Source organism: Pelecanus crispus, chromosome 9, assembly GCF_030463565.1.
Source record: "Pelecanus crispus isolate bPelCri1 chromosome 9, bPelCri1.pri, whole genome shotgun sequence".
Lineage (NCBI taxonomy): Eukaryota > Metazoa > Chordata > Aves > Pelecaniformes > Pelecanidae > Pelecanus > Pelecanus crispus.
This window is the reverse complement of record NC_134651.1, coordinates 27,684,511-27,705,621: the sequence shown is the minus strand read 5'-3', so window position 1 is coordinate 27,705,621 and position 21,111 is coordinate 27,684,511. Positions and strand designations below refer to the sequence as shown.

The 21,111-nt window shown below is 43.8% G+C and overlaps 1 protein-coding gene across 1 annotated transcript in view; it reads left to right on the top strand.

The window, feature by feature from the left end:
- MYO7B (myosin VIIB) overlaps nucleotides 1–21,111 on the top strand; it is a 50,732-nt gene that overhangs the window by 12,255 nt on the left and 17,366 nt on the right. Inside the window, exons 13-31 of the mRNA XM_075716167.1 lie at nucleotides 50–185; nucleotides 414–574; nucleotides 3,431–3,568; nucleotides 4,396–4,548; nucleotides 5,070–5,168; nucleotides 5,725–5,819; nucleotides 7,414–7,498; nucleotides 8,605–8,823; nucleotides 9,472–9,573; nucleotides 10,159–10,335; nucleotides 11,573–11,782; nucleotides 12,695–12,862; nucleotides 13,137–13,217; nucleotides 13,787–13,914; nucleotides 15,516–15,642; nucleotides 17,066–17,185; nucleotides 18,054–18,227; nucleotides 19,755–19,982; nucleotides 20,425–20,592. Coding sequence (XP_075572282.1) covers nucleotides 50–185; nucleotides 414–574; nucleotides 3,431–3,568; nucleotides 4,396–4,548; nucleotides 5,070–5,168; nucleotides 5,725–5,819; nucleotides 7,414–7,498; nucleotides 8,605–8,823; nucleotides 9,472–9,573; nucleotides 10,159–10,335; nucleotides 11,573–11,782; nucleotides 12,695–12,862; nucleotides 13,137–13,217; nucleotides 13,787–13,914; nucleotides 15,516–15,642; nucleotides 17,066–17,185; nucleotides 18,054–18,227; nucleotides 19,755–19,982; nucleotides 20,425–20,592 — 2,769 coding nt within the window. The remainder of the gene's footprint in view (nucleotides 1–49; nucleotides 186–413; nucleotides 575–3,430; nucleotides 3,569–4,395; nucleotides 4,549–5,069; nucleotides 5,169–5,724; nucleotides 5,820–7,413; nucleotides 7,499–8,604; nucleotides 8,824–9,471; nucleotides 9,574–10,158; nucleotides 10,336–11,572; nucleotides 11,783–12,694; nucleotides 12,863–13,136; nucleotides 13,218–13,786; nucleotides 13,915–15,515; nucleotides 15,643–17,065; nucleotides 17,186–18,053; nucleotides 18,228–19,754; nucleotides 19,983–20,424; nucleotides 20,593–21,111) is intronic.

Here is a 21,111-nt window from a genome sequence, read left to right as displayed (position 1 = left end):
CTGGCGGGAATCTGCTTAACTGTCCTTTTTTCCCTGTATTTGTTTCTAGGGCACAGATGCCACCATGCTCATCAAAATAAATTCCCTCCATGGCAAAAGTAAAGTCTACATCCCACCTAAGAGTGTCCATGACACCAAGTTTGGCATCAACCACTTTGCTGGGGTTGTCTTTTATGAATCAAAAGGTGAGACTATCTCTGCTAGATACAGAGGGTGAAGAGAAGGGCATGACCTGCCCTGGATGTGTGGCACTCCAGGGTAGTGTTGATCTGAAGTCAGATCAGGAGGTCAGGAGGATTACTATAAACTAATCTGCAAGTTACTGTAAATGAAGTGGATTTCAGCTAGACAGAGTAGTGCTAAGAGCCAGCAGGCTGCAGAGGTGACAAGCTGATTTTGTTTCCATCCTATAGATTTCCTGGAGAAAAATCGGGACACACTGAGTGCTAATGTAATGCAAGTGGTTCATTCCTCCAAAAACAAATTCCTGAGAGAAATTTTCCAGGTGGAAACGACCCCACCTAGTCTGGGACGTGGGACCATCCGGCATGTTGGAGCTGACCAGGTCTACAAGGTTGGCTTACTGGCAGTGGGTTGCAGAAACAACTCATTTCTCCTCCCTTCCATAAGGCTCTGGCTGTTCTTTACCTCCACTTTTCTTTTTCACTGTCTCTGCAAATCCCTGTCCCTTTCATTCAACTCATTTCTGCAAAGGAGTCTGCAGGAAAAGTCAGGGTCTGGCATTCATGCTGTGAACAAGTGTAATGTCAGCCCTGTCTCCCAGGACTGCATGCCTGGACATCTGTGTAGCCATGCCTTCAGGCTGCCACAGAAGCATGAGTCATGCTACCTCCCCACATGTTGTCATCAACTGGATGGGTTTGCTCTGTCTCTCCCTGGGCATCCATACTACATCCACATTGCCAGGATGTGTTTAAATTAGTAGGAGGAAACTGTAGTTCAACAGGTTCATTGGAATGGAGAACAAGGCACCAACCAGAGACCCCTCTGCAAAGCCAGTAACTGTTCAGAAGCCAGCAGCTAAACTACTGCCATACTGCACATGTAGACAGTCTGCTGGGACCATAACACCAAGGGGTCTGACTGGGCAACTGGCAGGTGGGTCTTGGCCTTTTTGTTCTTGCAGAGGGCTGACAGGCTTGCACAAAGGAGCAAATAGCTGTGCTGTCACAGAAAGATACTCTGTCTGCTGCTCCCAGTGGCACCTGTAGACACAGTCTCATTGCCCTGCATATTGCTGCAACTTTAGCTCTCCCTCCTGGCCCAGAGACTTTGTGACAAAGTTCGTGATGGCAATTATCACAGAATCATCTGTGCCTGGTGGTGTAGGAAGCCTTGTCCTGTGCCTAGTGAAAATGAGGTTGTAAAGCACAGTGGACTGAAAACAGCATGGAGCAGAGCTCAAGCTCTCTGTCCTGCTGCAACTTTCACATACCTTGATATCTGAGCATTTAACTATGCAGTGTCATCATTGTGTGAAGGTACTTTTGCTTTTAATGTTTATATCTTTGAATTTTCCTGTCAGGGTACAGAACAAACAGTCAGCTTGCTATCTTACCTGTTATCTGTCTATTCTCCTGGCATTGTTTTCTGATCCTATCCTTTCTTCCTCAGTCTTTATCCCAATGTGGCTTTCTGCTGTCCAGAACATCTGGCCATGGACAGGTAAACATCCTGGGGGAGAAGAATGTCAGAAGCGATACAGGCAGCAACAGAGAACTGGCTTATCATCTCTTAAATGCTATGAATACCTTCAGAATAAATATCAGGTGTATCTACATTGCTCTAATGCTCCAATGGTTTTTGTCTCTATAAATAAGGCTGTGTTATTGAAAAAAAACCCCTTTCCTACATTTAGAAAGTACAGCAGCATGTCAAGAAAGGAGATACTAAATGTGGGCTACTGCCCATTTCAAAATGCACAGAAATTAGCTGAAATACCCCTATTAATTTCAAATAGGTTGGGCCACCGTTGGGAAGCCTAAGAAGCAGGCTACAGTGAATGAAGTCCCCAAAAAAACTTTGCTGTCCTGAGGTCTCAGAGGTGCTCTCCTGGCACACCAGGGGTGAAAAGTCACTGCCATCTCAACAACAAATTCAGCTTTAACAATGTTAGATGCGTGAGACGATGAGGGCATGGGCTTCAGACTTGTGTGGCCATCCCACTGATTTAGTGGTAGAGCAGAAAGGCCTCTAAGATTTGGGAGTGCTTTTAAATCTTATACAGCTTAAACATGTATATGCTGTTATCAAATCTACTTCAAACAGATGCTTGCTAGCCCTAAGATGCGTCAGAGCTGCTATGAGACATTCCCCGAACTGTTTTCCAAAGGCATGAGTGTTTGGTCGCTGGAGGGCAGCATTGCCCTATAGCTAAAGCAGAAGGTGGCCACTCGCGCGTTAAAAGGGACTTTAAACGTAAGAACCTGCAAAATATAAGAACCTGCAAAATGAGGTACCGTGGAGACCATGGAAGTGAGGGGAGCCACTGGACTTTAAATTATTTACTTGGAAAAAAAACCCCAAAAACCCACAACCCACCAAACGCTGTATTGTGCTGTAATGATTAGCTCCATGCCGGTATGAAAAAGACCAGTGGAGTCCTTTTGTTACTTGGGATATGCACTGTTGTCACCTAATTTGATGTACCCTCAAAATGTACAAGGAGGTAGAAGCTTAGGCCTACTCTGATGATCTGTGTGAAAAAGACATAGGTGGAACTGTGCTTTCAGAGAAGCTGGGCAAGTCAGGAGCTAACTGCAGCCAAGTACAATCCCTGTGGAGTTACACTATTGCAACTGGGAGCAAAATTAAACCCAGGAGCGGTGAGACAGAAAGCACTTTATATGCAGCCATAAATGGAGTAGCTCTTACCTTATCCTCTGGTAAAAGTTTGTCTTTTCACTGCTTACTGTAGTATTAACGAGCAAGGCGATCAGTCATCCTAATCACTAGGAATGAGCTGTTCTGGATCTAGCATTCCTAACTAGCTATGAGATGGCAGCAAAATGCCTGGCCTGGAGGTTGTTATTGCTTTGGGAGTGGCTGTTTCTCACCAAGCTTTCAGGCACACACCCATGAATAATAGGTTGTCACCCAGGCCCTACACTAAATGCAGCCTTGGTTGGAAGACAGGCCTATGTGGGCCTGTGTGGAATTTCTTCCACCACAGCCACCCCCACTGCTAGAACTTGGTGCCCAAGTAGGTGAAAGAGTTCAGTGGGGTTTCTTCACAAGAATAAACCCAAATTAATAAGATGCAGATGGCCAATTTAGCTCCCATGTAGGTAAATAATTTTTTTTCTGGCAGTTGTGTGATACTGTTACATTGTACAAAAATACAAAGATTTTTTAATTGGCCCTCTGACAGTCAATGATGTAGCAGTCAACATGTACTTACTCTTCCCAGGGCTTGGATACCACTAAACGGCTCTCTACTCTGGGAGGACAGTTCAAGCAATCCCTGGAAAAACTAATGAAAATCCTCCAGCAGTGCCAGCCATACTTCATCCGCTGCATCAAGCCAAATGACTACAAGAAACCACTGGTAATGTTTTAACAACACAAGGTCTTGTCTTGAGTAAACTTTTTAATGAGAAAAAGCTGTCAGTTGCTGTGTAGCATTTTATATCTGTACTTCAGCCAAGAAGAGCTGGAGTACAGGCTATTATGAGAATAAAAAGAGTGGTAGGATATAGCATTGATTTACAAAAGCATCTTTAAAAGCATCATAGAGTAATAGATGGCAAAAAAGCACACAGGTGTATTCCTGAGAGGAGTTGTAAAAGCCTTTCCTGTAAAGATAAAGACAAAACTGGAGAGTTTCTACCCCCTCAACAAGGGGACAAACAAAAAACTTATGATCCAACAATGATCATACTATGAAATAGCCTGAGAGAGAACAGGGGAGCTGTTGGTGTTTGAGAGGGGTGATGTGGCTTAATTTGACACTACAGGAGAACAGGAATGAGTTTGTCATTAAGATACTTGGCTAGAACTGAGGAGATCACAACCCAGTTCTGCATTAAAAATTGTATGGTGTTGGTCAAGTGACTTAATCATTTTTGAAGTACTGCATGTGGCCTAGTGAGCCTATTTTTAATCTGCATTACAAGCAACTAGCAGCACTCATGCTATGTTTTGCATGTTTCCACTGCCAATAAATACAAATTTGAAGACCTTTAGGGTGACTTGTTTAGGCCTGTAATCAATTAATTTAGAGCACTAAAGAAATAAGAAGTGCAATTAAAAAAAGCATAGTAGGCCATTTTGCAGGCACTCTGAGGTCAGAGGTTAATAGCTGTGTTCTGAGGAATGCTGCATACGTAGCTTCTTTCAGTGCTAAGTCTCCTCCTTGTCTGCTTTCCCTTTCAGTTGTTCGACCGGGAGCTATGTATCAAACAGCTGCGATATTCAGGGATGATGGAGACCATTCAGATCAGAAAAGCTGGCTACCCAGTTCGCTACAGCTTTGAGGAGTTCTCTGAGAGGTACAGAGTTCTCCTGCCGTGGTCTCTTCGAGAACAGGTATGCTAGCACAAACTTGGTTTAAGGCTAATCTAACTTTTCCTTGTGAGGCTTTAGACTTTCCCACAGTAGAAAGTTCTTGGATTATTGGTGGTACAGTTGAGAGACCTGTCATCACAGTAATTGTCATCACAGTAACTGTAGCTAAATACTTACATACTCGCTTGGACCTTAGCTGAAACGGTAGAGATGCTTTTAGGTCCAGCTATCCTTGACCTGCTCCACACAGACATCCCAGGCAGGGTGGCATCCCCATTGCCCTCAGATGTTTCTTTTCTGTAATCACACACTTCTAAGGTCTCTAACATCCTCCTCACACTTGGAATGCTTGGCCATGCACTCATGTTCTTCCTTTTCTTGACCGTTTGAGCTGACCCACTTTCATTCATTATACTGTCAGCCCAGAGGTCTGTAAGACCTCATCTGTTTCTCTTCTTTGCCCTTTGAAATGTAGGGCTATAGATCCTTACGTAGTGTGCTGTGTTTCCAAGCCCTAATATGATGATACTTTTGCACATCAGCTGAAGGATGATGCTCGACTGAGCTGTATCAGCATCTCTGAAGCAGTGCTGGGCAAGGACGAAAGCTGGCAAGCTGGAAAGACCAAGATTTTCCTTAAAGTAAGTAGAAAGGACAGCTTATTGTTGTTTCTCCTGGAAAAAATGGGTGTTCACAGTATAGCTTGACCTGCCCGTGCAAGAGTGGTGACCCAGAAGGACTGGGTTCTCTTATAAACTCTCTCTTGAATCTGACGATGGATCTTTGTTCCTGAAGGCCAAGTAATTTAATGGACACAGCTGGGTGTAGGAGAGGCTGATCCTGTTCCTGTGCTCCAGTGCTGCAGCTAAAACAGCACAGCGCAATGTATTGGTCTCTGCTCAAGCCTTAAGCATAAAAAAGAACTGGATACCAGCACAATGTTGCAGGGGACTTCCTTGTCCATAGCATTCCCTCAGGTAAAAACAGTCTTACTGCAGGCAGATTCTCTGCTTGTTTATGGCTACAGACAGACATGGTGTGGTCAGGTGGTATGCAATCTTCCTACTGCAGTTCCACAAGTGCATTTTAATCGCACTACATCATGCTGATTTTGGGCCTCTTTCAGACCATGTGTCCGGTTTTCAGAAGTTGTGAGGGTGTCTGCTCAGCTGGCATATCCACACTTTCTTTTAACAGGATCATCATGATACAGTATTGGAGCTGCAACGCCAAAATATACTCACAGATAAGGCTCTTCTTATCCAGAAGGTGATGAGAGGATTGAAGGACAGGTCAGTGATCACACAGAAGGAAATTTGCTTTGGTTTGAAGCGGTAGTCTTTGTGGTGCAGTTTAACACACTCTGTTAAGCATTTTCGAGTATGAAATGTATCAATCCATACCTTCCACTAGCCCAAAATTCAGCACTTGTCACGTAATAGTGCACAGTGCATCTATGCAGATTTTGCACAAAGATTTGTTCTGGCTTAGTTTCTTTATTTTCATGATGCTTTTCAAAATGCAGAGCTGTGGCACATGCAGCTTGTATGAAGAGGAAGGGCTGGAAGGAGGATTTGCACTTAATATTTTTAGTAAACAGTAGGTATCCAGAAAGCAGGAAATCCCCATGGAATCTGCGTCCTTCTCAGAGCTACAAGGACTCTCTTATTTAGGATGTTTCTTTGATACAAGACATAGAAGAGAATCAGATAGAAACTAACTAGTCCTTTTCTTTGCCAAAGATGCACAATTCTTGCATTTTGTCTGGTTTAGTTTGAAATATCTTCAGAAGTTAAATTTAGTCACTGTCAAGTAAATGTTTGTCCTCATTAAACACTTTACATCATGATTTATACTTATTAATCTTGTATCCCCCAACCAAAACCATGATATAGGACTGAATGCTGGTTTGGTTTAGAAACATTCCTGACAGTAGAGAAGCAAGAACTATAAAACATGACACAAATGCCCAAAAACTTCCGCCTTTTTTTAAAACTCTGCCTGCTATCTAACAGAATATCACCTCTCCCTAAAAGCCTCACTTTGCTTTTATTTTTAAACCATCAGAGCTATGTGCCACTTCTGACAGCCACAGTGTGACAGCTTTTACCATGGGAAGTTCATCTTTCTCAGATGGGCTCCTAGTCCTGGCAGTTAGGACACTGGGGAGCAAGTAGTCATCAGATGCAGGAGTTAACTTATCCAGGCTTGGTGCAAGGGCTTTTTCATTCTTACAGAGCTCTCGTCCACAGCAATTAATTTGGTCTACGGTTGCTATGAGTATTTTTGCAGCATTAAGGGCAAAGTCAGCTCAGATGCATCAAGGTGGATTAGTAATACTTCTGTCTCATCCTTTCTACTAGCAAATGGATAGCAAAGCAAATAGTAAAACACTTTGTGAGCTCAACTGATTCATAGTGCTGCTTCACTTGCGGAATGAGCTGAGCCTAGGTGAAATGTCCTAAGGCCTTTATTGACAGAAAAGGTCAGGCAAAACAGCTTATTCTGGCCTTTTCATCAGCATGGAGAACATGTAAGCAGACAAAATGCTTTGAATGAGGATAATTTTGAAGCATGTGGTACAAAAGTATCTAACCAGACTAATCTTTCTGCTGCAATATAATACTTTTCTTGGGCTACTCAGAAGCAGGAAGAACAGCCCTTGCTGAGCTTCAAACTTGCCCTGGCAAGATATCTACTAATAATTGAGCTAGTTAGTTTAAGAATAGCTTTCCTGGCTCTAGTGTTCCTAGACAGCAGATAAGGCTGGGATCAGACTATAGACATCCCATAAAAGGAAAAAAATGCCATCTTATTATTTACTATTATCATAAGAAGCAGCAGAAATAACGTATTGCTTGTCATCTCACCTGTCTGTCTGCTTAGGAAGCAATTTCTGAAACAGAGGAAGTCTGCTGTAGCCATCCAGTCAGCCTGGCGAGGCTACTGCTGCCGGAAGGATTTCAGAATGGTAAGAGGCAGGTGTATATATAAGTGTGTATATATATATATATATATAAAAAATATATTATATATTATATATAAAACACACACATATATTATATATATAAACACACACACACAAAAATATATTTGTGTGTGTGTGTGTTTATATACCATGCCCTGTCAGACTGAGTGGAGTATTAGGAATTAAGATATTCACAACAGAAGGGAGGAGAGGCAAGATGGTAGGGTGGAAAGAAGGATGTAAAGTCTAAGGAGGGCTCTGGGAACTCAGGGCTTGCTGAACCTGTGACATTTCTGCTTTCTGGTGAAATAGTAACCCAACTAACCTCTGGCAGGCCTGGCTCTGGTGACCTGACATATGAGAGATTCCACACTTCTAGTCAGGAGTCCAAGGCTAGCATTTGTGCATCACCACCATGCTATGAGCAAAGTGTCTTTCACAACTGTTACAGGAAAACTGGGAATCTGTAAAAAATTACCAGAAAAATCATTACAACAATCTCACATTATTAAAAATATTGGCTGATTTTCTATAGATGGTGGGTTTTCTGGGTGAGGAAAGCTACACCGTATCAGGGGCACTTACATATTGTGTATTTGTGTGGCAGGAATTATTATTAATATATCCCATACATCCCATTTGCAAGGAGCAGGAGGAGAAACTGACAGTTTCAGTCAGAAACATTTTCTATTCTGCATCAGTGATGCAACTGCTGTTGGAAGAGCCAGGCTGTTGTCCTGCACTCTGCCCCATCCTCCTCTGCTGCTTCTCTTGGGATTGTCATACCCATCTCTCCAAGGACATGCCTTTTTTTTTTTTTTCCATTCACTTGGCTTCATTTCTGCTCTCTTCCTTCCCTTGTCATAATCCCAGGCTATCATTGTCACTTCCTGGAGCCACTCCCTAGAACAGGTCCCCAAAACAACTCTATATAATCTAGTTTTAAAAGCCTATTACTGGAAGAAAATAAAGCATAAAAGGCAGTATTGCATTAGCCCCTTCCAGGTCTTTATCCAGTTACTGCATTTTGTTATCTTCTACTCATCCCAACTTACTCCCAGTCTCAATGGTTTGAACCATAACAACTTCTTTTCCTCCACCTCCTACAGGTTATGCTGGGTTTTGGGCGCCTGCAGGCCCTCTACCGGAGCCGACAGCTTGCTAAACAGTATGAAGCAACCCGGGCTCATATCATCAGGCTTCAAGCCATGTGCCGTGGTTATCTAATGCGTCAAAAGATAGCAGAGCAGAAGAAAGCTGTATGTGTTATACAGGCATACGCAAGGGGCATGTTTGCTCGCCAAATCTACCAGAGGATGAAGAGGGAGGTATGCTCACAGATACCTTGTGAACATATTGTTTCTATGAAGTTCTGATAGAGATTTAATGACCAGCAAGTGTTGCCATAGCATAGCACTGGATGTGGATATTTATTTTGGAATATTTTATTTTGAGTTTTTGTCAAGTATGAAAGCAGAGTTTTAAGCAGACAATCTTGTTTACGTTTGCTTTCTGTGTTCATTATCACCGATCAAAACTTCACTGACAGAGCTGGAATGTTTTTGACAGAAGGGAGGAAAAAAGATAAGATGTGCATGTCTATCAGTCACTCCTGCAAGGGAAGCTCAATTTCTACAGCAAGGCCTGATAATACCACTTAGGGATCCATTCAAAAGGGAATCCTAATGCAGTGTCCTTGATATGCACTGCCAGAGAAAATCCTGCACTTACTACCTTAGCGGTCCACAGCACATGGGAGGCCTTTCTGTGATTTCCTTTCTGTATTAATGCTGTACAAACAGGATGAAGCCAGTTTGCAGATTTCTGCCTGTGGCTTGTTTCCTAAAATGCCAAATCTGGAACGGAGTCCATGTTAGGATAAAGTCCTGGTGTGGACAGCTTGTTAATGGCAGAAGAGAGCCAGCTCAGCAGTTGTGGAAACAGTCATAGAATGGTCCTCTTGTCCACAGAACAAGTGCAAGCTGGAAGCCAGAAATATCTGCTTGGAAGAAGAGAAACGTCTCATGCAAGTCCTTGGACCAGTGAAAGCAAGGGAAGAAGCTATGAGATTAGAGAAGGTAAGTATGTTGGCAGAGGAACACTGAATGCTATGTTCCTTGGCTGACAAGATGGCTTGCCCAGCTCACACCTGTGGACTTGCTCAAAGATCTGAGCACTGCTATATTTTAATGAAAAGCAGACATAGTTGTAAACCTACTTACAGAAATGGGACAAGGCAAACATATGCACATTTCTGTTTGCAGTATGAGCTGGCACTTTAGCCAAATATGCACAATGCTATTACAGCCCCCTGACACAAAACATTTGTAAATTTTAAATAATGTGTGGTTTTTCTTATGTTAGGAATTCTGTGTTTTCCCTGTATTATCTCTTGTTGATAAAATTCTTGAAAAATTGCACATCATTACCAATAGGCCAACAGACTTAATAAGGACAGCTGTAAGAGCAAAGCCCTACTGCTTGATGGGCTAGGTCTTTGTGACTGCTTAGCATAAGCAACATTTGACTTTACATTCCAACACTGCACTAGCAGAGCTGGACCTCACTGTCATAACACCTTTGTAATAGTATTTCGTCCTTGCACCCATTCATTCTAGCAGAATGATGGTCCAGTTATGCCTAACCAGCTTCTATGTTTAAAGGAACACCTGGCTATTCTGGAGAGAGAGGAGGCAGAAACAAGACAAAGGAGGAATGCTCTTGCCAATAAACCAACAAATCATGATGTTATCAGCGACCAAGAAATGGTGGACAAAATTTTTGGGTTTTTACCTTCTATGATCGGAGGCCAGGAAGGACAGGCCCCTCTGGGTTTTGAGGTACAGAGCTGCAGACTGGTAATGGGTTATGTTCATCCCTCATGTAAGTCCATTGACTTTGTTGGAATTCCATGGGTGGTCAATTCTGTTTAATGAACTTCTTTTCTGTACAGTGAAAAAATCACCCAAATTAGTCATCCAGACATTCTCTTTGGGATCTGCTTTCAGAGGCAGTTCCCAAAAGTTTTTGGTCACATGCAGTTTGGGGACTATGCGTCTTCAAAAGCTACTTTGTCCAGGCAGACCCTTACCAAATACTGCCATCCTCTGCATTTTGGCACAAACCACATGTTCTGCTGACAGTGCTTGGTGATTTTCCAGCTGAAACAAGCTGGAAGTTCATGGCCCAACCCCCATATTCTTAAAAACAAAATTTGAGATATACTGGTCCTGACAGCTGTGGAGGATGGAATCGTGTAGGGAGAGGTAGGCAGAGAAGAATGGTATGGGTTAGCGCAGGATGTGAGCAATGAGATAGCACCTGGATTTTCCATCAGCAATGTTCTTGCTCCAGCTCTGGGGCCCTCAGCACAAGAAGGACATGGACCTGTTGGAGCAGGTCCAGAAGAGGGCCACCAAAATGATCCGAGGGCTGGAGCACCTCTCCTACGAGGACAGGCTGAGAGAGTTGGGGTTGTTCAGCCTGAAGAAGAGAAGGCTGTGAGGAGACCTTATTGTGGCCTTCCAGTACTTAAAGGGGGCCTACAGGAAGGATGTGGACAATCTTTTTGGCAAGGCCTGTTGTGACAGAACAAGGACTAATGGATTTAAACTAAAGAAGAATAGATTTAGACTAGACATAAGGAAGAAATTTTTTACAATGAGTCAATCACTAGAACAGGTTGCCCAGAGAGGTGGTGGAGGTCCCATCCCTGGAAACATTGAAGGTCAGGTTGGCTGGGGCTCTAAGCAACCTGATCTGGTTAAAGCTGTCCCTGCTCACTGCAGGGGGGTTGGGCTAGATGACCTCTGAAGGTCCCTTCCAACTCAAAGCATTCTATGATTCTAAGACCAAGACAGAAAGATCATATGGAATGGATGCGTCTCAGAAGGACAAGCTCTGAGTCCCAATGATCTGTTGGTAGCAGCTGAAAATGGCTTTGGGGTTAGCTGGAAAGCCAAATTCTGGAGGACCTATGGCCAAGAGAAAAAAAGAAAAGAGAAAAAAAAAGAACATAAAATAAGAATATCAGAGTACAGGGAAAGGAAATATGCTTCTTCCTCATGTTCTGCACAGGACTTGGAAACAAAGCCAAACAAGCTGTACGAGGTGGACCTTGACATGGTTCCCATGAGTGTGGAGCTAGAAGAGGAAGCAGATGGCTTGGAAGAGTACACCTTCCCAAAGTTTGCAGCTACTTATTTCCAGGGGTCATCTACGCATACACATATCCGGAGACAGCTGCGGCACCCACTACTCTACCATGATGACAAGGACAATGTCCTGGTATCTTGCTTCTTGTTGTTGTTGAACCTGCTGCCTCCACAGCCCTGGCTTCTACAGCTCCCCTCATCCTTGGGTCCCCCTGCCTCTGGCACAGCCCTGGGAACCAGAGACTTTAGAGCCAAGCAGATAGTCCTAAGCACTTGTATGAAAGTAGTAGTTCCCATCAGCATTTTTTGGCACTTTGCAGACAGGCACGTCACACAGATACCTGCCTAACACAAGCTGGTCACCTTTAGTCTGCCTAAAGAGGGAACTCTGAGGCTTGTTTGTACTTCTCCAGATAACTTTTGGGGGTCAAAAATGTACTGGAGAGAAGAAGCATCAGAGCTCACCCACCTCTCTGCTCTTGTTAGGGTTGCTGGTCTGTGAGTTAGGACAGAAGGGGGAGGCCCAGGCCTCCAATTTTCCTGTTGAACTATAAGGGGATTGAGGAGGGGAGTTTTTCTTGATGCTAAGCAGCCTTGCAGAGTGGAGGATCCCATGCTGCAAACACTTTGCTATTACTTGGCTTTCTAGTTCTGGGCGTGAGGGGTCCTGGAAGAGTTCACTCTACTGCTTGTCTGTCCAGGTGGGTAAATGCAGAGTGTAGTTCAGCCAAGGTTTCTCCACCTCACCCAGCCACAGCACACCTGCAAGGTACCAATAAAGGGAATGGTGAGGGCTCAACCATCACAGAGCAAATCTGACATTCCCACTAGAGCTGCACCCTCTTCCTTTAGCATGAGAGTGTTGTGGATGTTGCTGTCATGTTTGACATGAAAGTAAACTCCTGGTGTAAATGGTGGGAGGAGACAGGAATTTTAATAGCCTGGACTGGATAAAGGAAGAAAATGCTCTCATATAAACAGGGAGAAATAGCATGAGGCCATTGGTTCTCTTGGCAGTTTCTGACTGTGCTTTCTACCACTACAGGCTTCTCTAGTCGTGTGGGTTATCATCCTGAGGTTCATGGGGGACCTGCCAGAGCCAGCAATGTTTGCCAAGAATGCCACGACCAAGAGCGGCTCCGTGATGACACAGATATATGACACACTTGGCAGGAAAAACCAGGTCCAGTTCAGGAATGACAGCCCAAATATGGTGAGAGGAGCAGGATATATTTGTATTTTCATTTGCTTTCCTTGGTTTCTGTGCTGTTCTACCAAGAGTGAGAGAAGCAAAGGAATCTTTCATGCTACTGTACTTGAAATGCCAGAAGTACAAAAGGGCCCGTCAGTCCTGGAAGGACACCGCAGCTCCTTCTGGCAGGAGGGGACAAAACAAAAACATCTCCATTTGAGCATCTTTCCTTCCTTAATGAATCATTCTTGCTGTGCATTAAACTAATTTCCTGTAATGGTAATGTGTGTTGTAGAGAGAAAGCAGAAAGGATAACAAGATTTCCAAGGGGATCTCTTCCCTGAAGCTGAAACGGTCATCCAAGTTGACAGGGAAGGTAAGAGGTAGAAATAAATTGCTTCCTCTAAGTGTTTTTGCCTGGAACCCTGTCTTCACCTCCTGACAGAGGTTATGTGACAGCAACCTCACAGCTGGGAACTTGTTCCACTGCCAAGCCAGTGCAGCCCTGTGTACGGGATACCTGGTGCGCTGTTTTCTTTTAAACTATCCCCATGTGCACTGCTGTCATTCATTCTCTGGCAGATTCACTTCATCCCTTCCTGCTGAAGAGTGACCCCTGAACACAGGGAACAATTTATTATTGAGAATTGTTGATATTACAGAACAGTTTACCCAAAGCCCTGAGCAGACTGAGAACCACCATGTGCTTAGGGCTATACAGGACAGTACAAGAAAGTTCTCCTAGCCAGTAATAATGCTGCAACACTGCATTTTATGAGTTAGCTTGAGAGAGGGGGAAATATGTTCTGTTCCTAACTGCTCCTGCACTGAGCAGAAAGTTTTAGCCAGAAAGATAGAGAAGGAATGTCTCTCATTTCTGGGAGAGCTGCCTGGTAAGAGGAGAGGTTTCTGGAGCACTCTGGGGTTCTGCTTGGTTTCTTTCAGGTGACAGACCAGCTGAGAAGTGGAGAAGAGGCTTTCCAAGAGGACAGCTCGATCTCTGAGAGACCTATGTCCAACCTAGAAAAAGTGCACTTCATTATTGGCAATGCAATTCTGCGTCCTGCTATCAGGTAGGAAATTTGTACCTCCTTTCTAGGACCAGGCACCCATTACATCAAGGAAATCCAGCATCCCCTCTCCACAGTCCCAGGGCATTTTCCAAATGCTGGAAATGTCTCACATTTATCTCTGGGGATTCCTGACTGAAAGTCCAAGCTAGTCACTTAGAACTGAGATTGTAGGCCACACACCTCTTCGGAAGATGGTTCACCTTTATAAGAGGGGACAGAGAACTACTCCCTTACTGCCTTTTCTGGTATCTTCATCTCATAGTTTAGGTCAGCTGCCTCCAGGCATGGCTTTCTGAATACCCCACAGATACCCAATGGGGTAGAGTTCAGGGCTGTAACCCAATAACACCTGAAGGTGGAACATAGCCCTAGTATGAGGAAGAAGAAACATTCAGAAGAGACAATAAGAAGTATGGAGTTAATGTATGCTAGGTGTATGAGAGGTGCTCGTAACCTCAGTTTCCCAATAGTCTGTTTCTGAACCCTCAAGCAATGTCCCCAATCAGAGAAGGCTGAAGGCCTGGCTTGCTGAATATATCAGCCACTAGAAGAAGAAATCCTGTTTACAAGTGGTGTGAAGCTGGACCTTAGGCCAAAGCATGGTGCGAAGATGAGATAGAAGCTGGTTGGTCCTGACCTGACCCCATGAATTCTCTCCTCTATTTTAGCCCATTTTAGCTTATACAACACTTTTCTGTAACAAAGCCCATAGGCACAGACCCTGCCTTGACGTCAGTTGTGGGCTGCATTCCTCTCTACATAGCTGCTTTGTTTCCGTCAAGATGCTCCCAGAAGCAGATCCTCAGCTGGCAAAAATTGCCTTCAATCAATGTATCATAACAGCCACAGGCTAAGTATCTACTCCCTCAGTCTGTGTTTCATCATATGTCCTATCTGAGAAGAAAAACCCTCATCCACCTCGTGTCCTCCCACATCAGACTTGCCAAATGTGTGTTCCAAGAGTCCAGAAAATTTAAGATGATTTTTAAATAGCAGTTTTGTTTGTATGCAGATTTTTGCATGTTTCCCATATGTCCTTGCTGCAGGCCACTTGCATTTTCAGAAGCTCACTCTGAAGCACCCTTTCCTCCATTCCTGCCCAAGGGCTCACTCCAAGTTTACTAAAAACATAAAATTAAGCAGGGTGTCCCCCTACCCTTATCCCAAAATCCACATATGAGCAGACAGACAAGAGCCATGAAATACAAGCCACATACTGTAGAGAGCTTAGAGCAAGTTTCACATGTGGAGGGACAGCAATACCATTTCACAGCTGGATGACCTGGGAGTTGTTGTCCCTGCACAGCCCCTGCTGCTTGTCACTGGACGTAATCCAACATGGGAATTGCACTTGAACTGCTCAAGTAACAAGGGGCGGCAAAGGGCACTAAAGTATACCTTGAGCCTTTTCCTGCCAAAGCCAATGACACATTGTTTCCTGTGGTACATTACAGGTGGTATCCTAGCTAAGGTGGTTAAACCTGGCTCAAATCTACTTCATCATGCTGCAATCGTGCCAAGCTTACAGTGGAAACGTAGCCAAAGACAGTTCAAGACAGTGAATCAATCATTATCTGTTGCTTTCACATGTTTTATTACAGAGATGAGATTTATTGCCAGATTTGCAAACAACTCACTGAAAACAGCAACAGGAGCAGCTATGCTCGAGGATGGATCCTTCTGTCACTTTGCCTTGGTTGCTTTCCTCCTTCAGACACATTTGTGAAGGTACACTACTAACCTTTCCTACAGCAGCTTAAATGCCTTAGCTGATCTGGTTTCTTGTGTATTTTGATGTTTTGATACAAATAGCCACATAAACTGTTTGGCTGCCATAGCAGCTGGTGCTGTGATTTTAGCAGAAGCTATCTCATCTCATATGCTTATCTGGGAATTTAAATAAATGATTGCTGTATTCGCATTTAATTCTTTTTCATTACATGCCATACAATGATCGCAGCTCTTATTTAGATCTGTAATCTGCAAAGAATCTGGCAAATTTTATCCTCTCCAGTTCTGCCTTTCCAACATTTAAAAGCTCTCTCCAGTTACAATCCTAGTGATTAAATATACTCAGGAATCCAGTATAAAATCAGTCCCTGTATTTTACCAGTTCTTACCCTACATCTCCAAGCCCTACAAAATCCAATAGAGACTTGGGCTTTTTCATAATTTTCTTAAATACGTTAATTTCCAAATCGAAATGGATGATAAATCCAGTTCATCACAGAAAAAAAAAAACAAACCAAAAAAACCACCAACTTGTGGCTCCAACTTGACACCAGCCTTCCTCCTAGGTCTTAGAGGCAAGCAGAATCCATAGATAACCCTGAATCTTCAGCCTTGCTTTACTGATACCCTAGCTCAAATGATTAATCATAAATTCTGCCACGTGGCCACTACTTGGAACAAACTGGACACAAAGCCATAGACATATTCTGACACCAGTCTTAATCCAAAGTCTGTGAAACATGCAGAATTCACAGAAGGCCTGACTTCCTCTAGTTCTCTTTTCCTAAATCCATACCTTATCTCTAGGAATATTCTTAATCATTAAAATAACCAGGTGACTGACCCATGCTTGCACTAAATACAAGTATGTAAATACAAGTCCATACTTATACCACGTCATCCAAGATAACAGTCATACAAACTCCAAAAGCTCAGTTTATGCAATCTTTCTCTTCCAACATCCAATCTTAATTGTGGACTTCAACTATTGATATTGCCAGAGAACTTAGTAAAACTACAAGTAACCATAATCAGCATCCCTAACCTGCAATTAGCCCTCTTCCCAGCACTTTGGTCCATATAGAATGTCAGAAGACTTCAGGCTCTTCAAGTGGAAACACTAACTCTTGCTCTAATCATAAGAATAAAGTCTACACTGTCTAATATTCATCATATAGTTAAACATAGCAAAAAGACTGACACAAGCCTTCCTCTTTAGTCTAAAAACTTTGCAGAATGAGGGAAAACTTGGTGTCAAACCTCCTTTTCCAAAACACTAATCTCAACCCTAACCTTTAACACTTTCTGGTGAACTGTAAGCTAACTGATCAGGGTAATCTATTCTATCAGCTGCAGAAGGTTTCTAGTGTTTTACGAGGATTAGTGTTTCCTAACTCCTTCTTATGCTCTGTGCCTATAGTACCTGTTGAATTTCATCCACCATGGGCCGACAGGCTATGCACCATATTGTGCTGAACGTCTGAGACGTACCTATGTCAATGGAGCACGGACTGAACCTCCAAGCTGGCTGGAACTTCAGGTAGCAACTCCCTTTTTGATAATTTATATTCATCTGTGTCATTTCATGCTGGATTGTGTTTACTAACCTGTGCTAGCAGATCTTCCTAAATTCAATAATGGAAATCAATTGCACAAGGGGATTGAAGACTAGCTGCCTTGTTCTGGGCAGCTTCTCAGATACACCTGTCCTGGTTATTCAGTTAACCTAAATCCAGCAGAGGACATAAATTAAAAGCTGCAACACATGATTTGCAGGGAGATACCTCCATTCACACAGGAGCCACAGGCCAGGACCACCTCCTGAGGGAGGCTCTTACCATCATTTGTGGAAAGAACTGAACGGGGCTTATGCTTTTAAAATGGAGGGAGGAAGTGTGTACGATAGAGCTACATCACCCTCCCCCTTCCTTTACATGTCACCCTAGTAACTAGGAGTCACACACACACATGCACACATACCCCTCCTTAAGTGAAGACCTCAGTTCAATTCCTTCCTAAATCTGAGTGACCCCATTGCCTAACACACACCTCCCTGGGCAAAATGCTTGCTGCAGGCCATGTCTCCACTGATGCATGTAAGACTGTACCCAAGAGTCATCAGGCCAAATACAGCTCATGAAAAGTCTACCAATCTGCACTGTTATGTGCTAATCAACTCCCCTGAGCTGTGGGGAGGAGGGAACTTCATTCCAGTGCTGCTCCAGGGATGTAATATGTATTTAAGACTCACCATGCATTGAAGAAACTGTGTGGGGTTGGAGATTCACTTAAAGATCATTGACTAGGGTGTACAGTGTGTGGAGCTCTTAAATCTAAAATGCCTTCTTCATTCTTCACAGAAAAGTAAGGTTTGCCCATAATTTCTCTCATTTGACTCTGACTTACAGGCAACAAAGCAGAAGAAACCCATTGTGTTTAATGTCACCCTGATGAATGGCCAAAGCATCACTGTTCCTGCAGACTCTGCTTCCATTGCCAAAGAGATTTGTCAGTTCATAGCAGATAAAACCAAACTGAAGGATGTGTTTGGTTTTTCACTCTACATTGCTGTATTTGATAAGGTAAAGTGTAGAAAAACAGAATGAAAGCTCCCTTCTCTTTCTGTGGAGTTGCTGCTGTCCACCCAGACTCACTGAGGACTCCCTCTGACTTCTGGAAGCACACCCGTCCCAGTCCTATGCTCAAGCAAAATCAGTTTTGAATCCCAGCTGAACCTAAGGAGCTGATAATCCTATTCTGCCGGCTAGCCACTTAGCAATTCCTGCTGCAGGCCTGTGAGGTTTCCTTTGCCAGGTCACATAACTAACTATCGTCCCTGCTCCCATGCATGGTGTCGTGGTTTAACCCCAGTCAGCAACTGAGCACCACACAGCCGCTCACTTACCCTCCCCCGCCCTGGTGGGATGGGGGAGAGAATTGGAAAAAAACCTAAAACCCATGGGTTGAGATAAAGGCAGTCTAATAGGACAGAAGAGGAAGAGAAAGTAATAATGATAATGATAAAAGAATATACAAAACAAGTGATGCACAATGCAACTGCTCACCACCCACTGACTGATGGCCAGTCAGTCACCGAGCAGTGATCACTGCCCGCCAGCCAGCTCCCCCCAGCCTCCAGACTGAGCATGACGTCATATGGAATGACCCCTTTGGTATGGAATACCCCTTTGGTCAGTTTGGGTCAGCTGTCCTGGCTGTGCCCCCTCCCAGCTTCTTGTGCACCTGGCAGAGCATGGGAAGCTAAAGAGTCCTTGACTAGTATAAACACTACTTAGCAACAACTAAAACATCAGTGTGTTATCAACATTATTCTCATACTAAATCCAAAACACAGCACTATGCCAGCTACTAGGAAGAAAATTAACTATCCCAGCTGAAACCAGGACACATGAGCAGTGCAGCACTGTGGTCTCCCCACCATGTTCTGGGATCCCACCTGCTCATCATGCATGTAGCACTGCAGAACTGCTGGAGCAGGGTGAAACTAGCAGCTCTCACATGCTAGGGAGCTCTGCTCAAAGACATATTTCTCACCTGCACTGCTGCACATAACTTTCTTGTCCTGTGTTACAGTGCTGCTGATGCAGCCTTTATTATGTGGCATTGAAAGCCAAGGTCCTTGCCAGGGCTGCTGCTGCTAGCTCACATGCTGGCATTTTAGCCTCTCCTTCCCTTTGGTTTTTTTTATAGTAATGCAATAAAACAGACATACACAGCAGGATGACATCTTGGTGCTCAGAGTTAGGCACCAATAGCAAAGAAATTAATTCAGAGATAGCATTTTTGTTTAGATTACAGCAACACTTGCACATGCACTTAAGGGGATATACAGGGGATAAACAAAGTACAAGGGGACAAACAGAAGTTTGTAAACCAGAGCTGCTTTGTCTTAACTTCCAACTTATTTTTCCCCAATACCACCCCTGTGCATAAAAATACACACATTTACCAAAGTACAACTTGCACATTCATCTGCTTACCTTTTCAGAGTTTTTCTTGCTGTCAGGAGACCAGGAGCTTTGGGTTTGTTGTCCTTCACTTAGATCCAAAGCAGGCATGCCAGTAAATACAGTGTCCCTTTATTCTAGGTCTGGTCACTGGGTGGGGGACGAGATCATGTTCTAGATGCCATCTCTCAGTGTGAACAGCTGGTGAAGGAGCGGGGCACACATGAACGCAATGCGCCCTGGCGGCTCTACTTCCGGAAGGAAATCTTCACCCCCTGGCATAACTCCCAGGAGGATCCTATCAGCACTGATCTAATTTACCACCAAGTCATTCGCGGCATCCGGTTTGGAGAGTACCGTTGTGAGAAGGTGGGTCTCCTTATTCATCCTCCTAAAGAGACAAAGCTATATTAACATTTCCCACATTAAAAAGCAGGAAGAAGAATGAAGTTTCTAGTGGCTGTGAGCAACCCTTCCCTTCTTAATGAACAATTCCAGTCCAGGTGATTGTGGCAGCTGTCATACTGGCGGCTGTAAATAATACATTTTTTTTTCTGCAACTTTCAGTTCATGAGGCAGCTGGAGGCATGTCCAAACGGACAGTTTGGGTCCTTTTAAAATGTCTTTGCTAATAATCTCTCTGATGCTATGATTGTGTGAAGTTCACCTCTCCTTATGCTGGATGACTGTCAAGAGTTATGCAGACAAAAATGGAGAAAACCCCATTCTTAAACTGGCTTCAAGGTTGAACAAGGCTATCTGGACTTTGTGACATCTTTCTAGGCCTCTTTTAATGGATTAATTGTTTCAGGAGGAGGATTTGGTCGAGATAGGTGCAAAATACTGTTACATTGAGTTTGGAGAGTCCATTCACAATGAACGTGTGCAGAAGGCGCTCCATGACTGTATCCCAGTGAAACAGCTGAAGTCCAAGCCCCTGGAAAAGTGGGTGAGCCTTATAACCTACGCACATGCTAAGGTAAGAGTTTGTCTGGCACTGCTGGGTAACCACTCTCGAGCACCAGCTTCTGCTTCTTTCACCATTTCCATTTATGAATAGTCTGTTGGGGGAAGAATGAAAAACAACTCAGTTTTTATATCCCAAATAGTTAGTTAGGGCTGGGGGAGCAGAGAACCTTTCCACTCACTCTTCTATATAGGGCTCAACAAGAGGGGCAGAATGAAAAAAGTATATTTAAATCTCTGAATAGATTATCTTTTAAGGCTCTCTATCTCCCATCTAACAACTGAGTCAGGATGAGCATGGGATGCAATATTGGTGTTGATCTGGAAATGGATTACCTGAATTATTTCCATGGCACCCAAAGTGTGTTAGACTCTGAACAGATCAGTCAGTGGGGATTTGAGGGAAATTTGGAATCCACATACCTGTGGGCAGCCTCAGCTGCATGTGGCTTGGGTTCCTGGAGGCTGTTCCTGATTTGACTTTCTCCAGGTACCCTTGACACCAGTGACAGCAGGGGGCTGTTAGGAACCT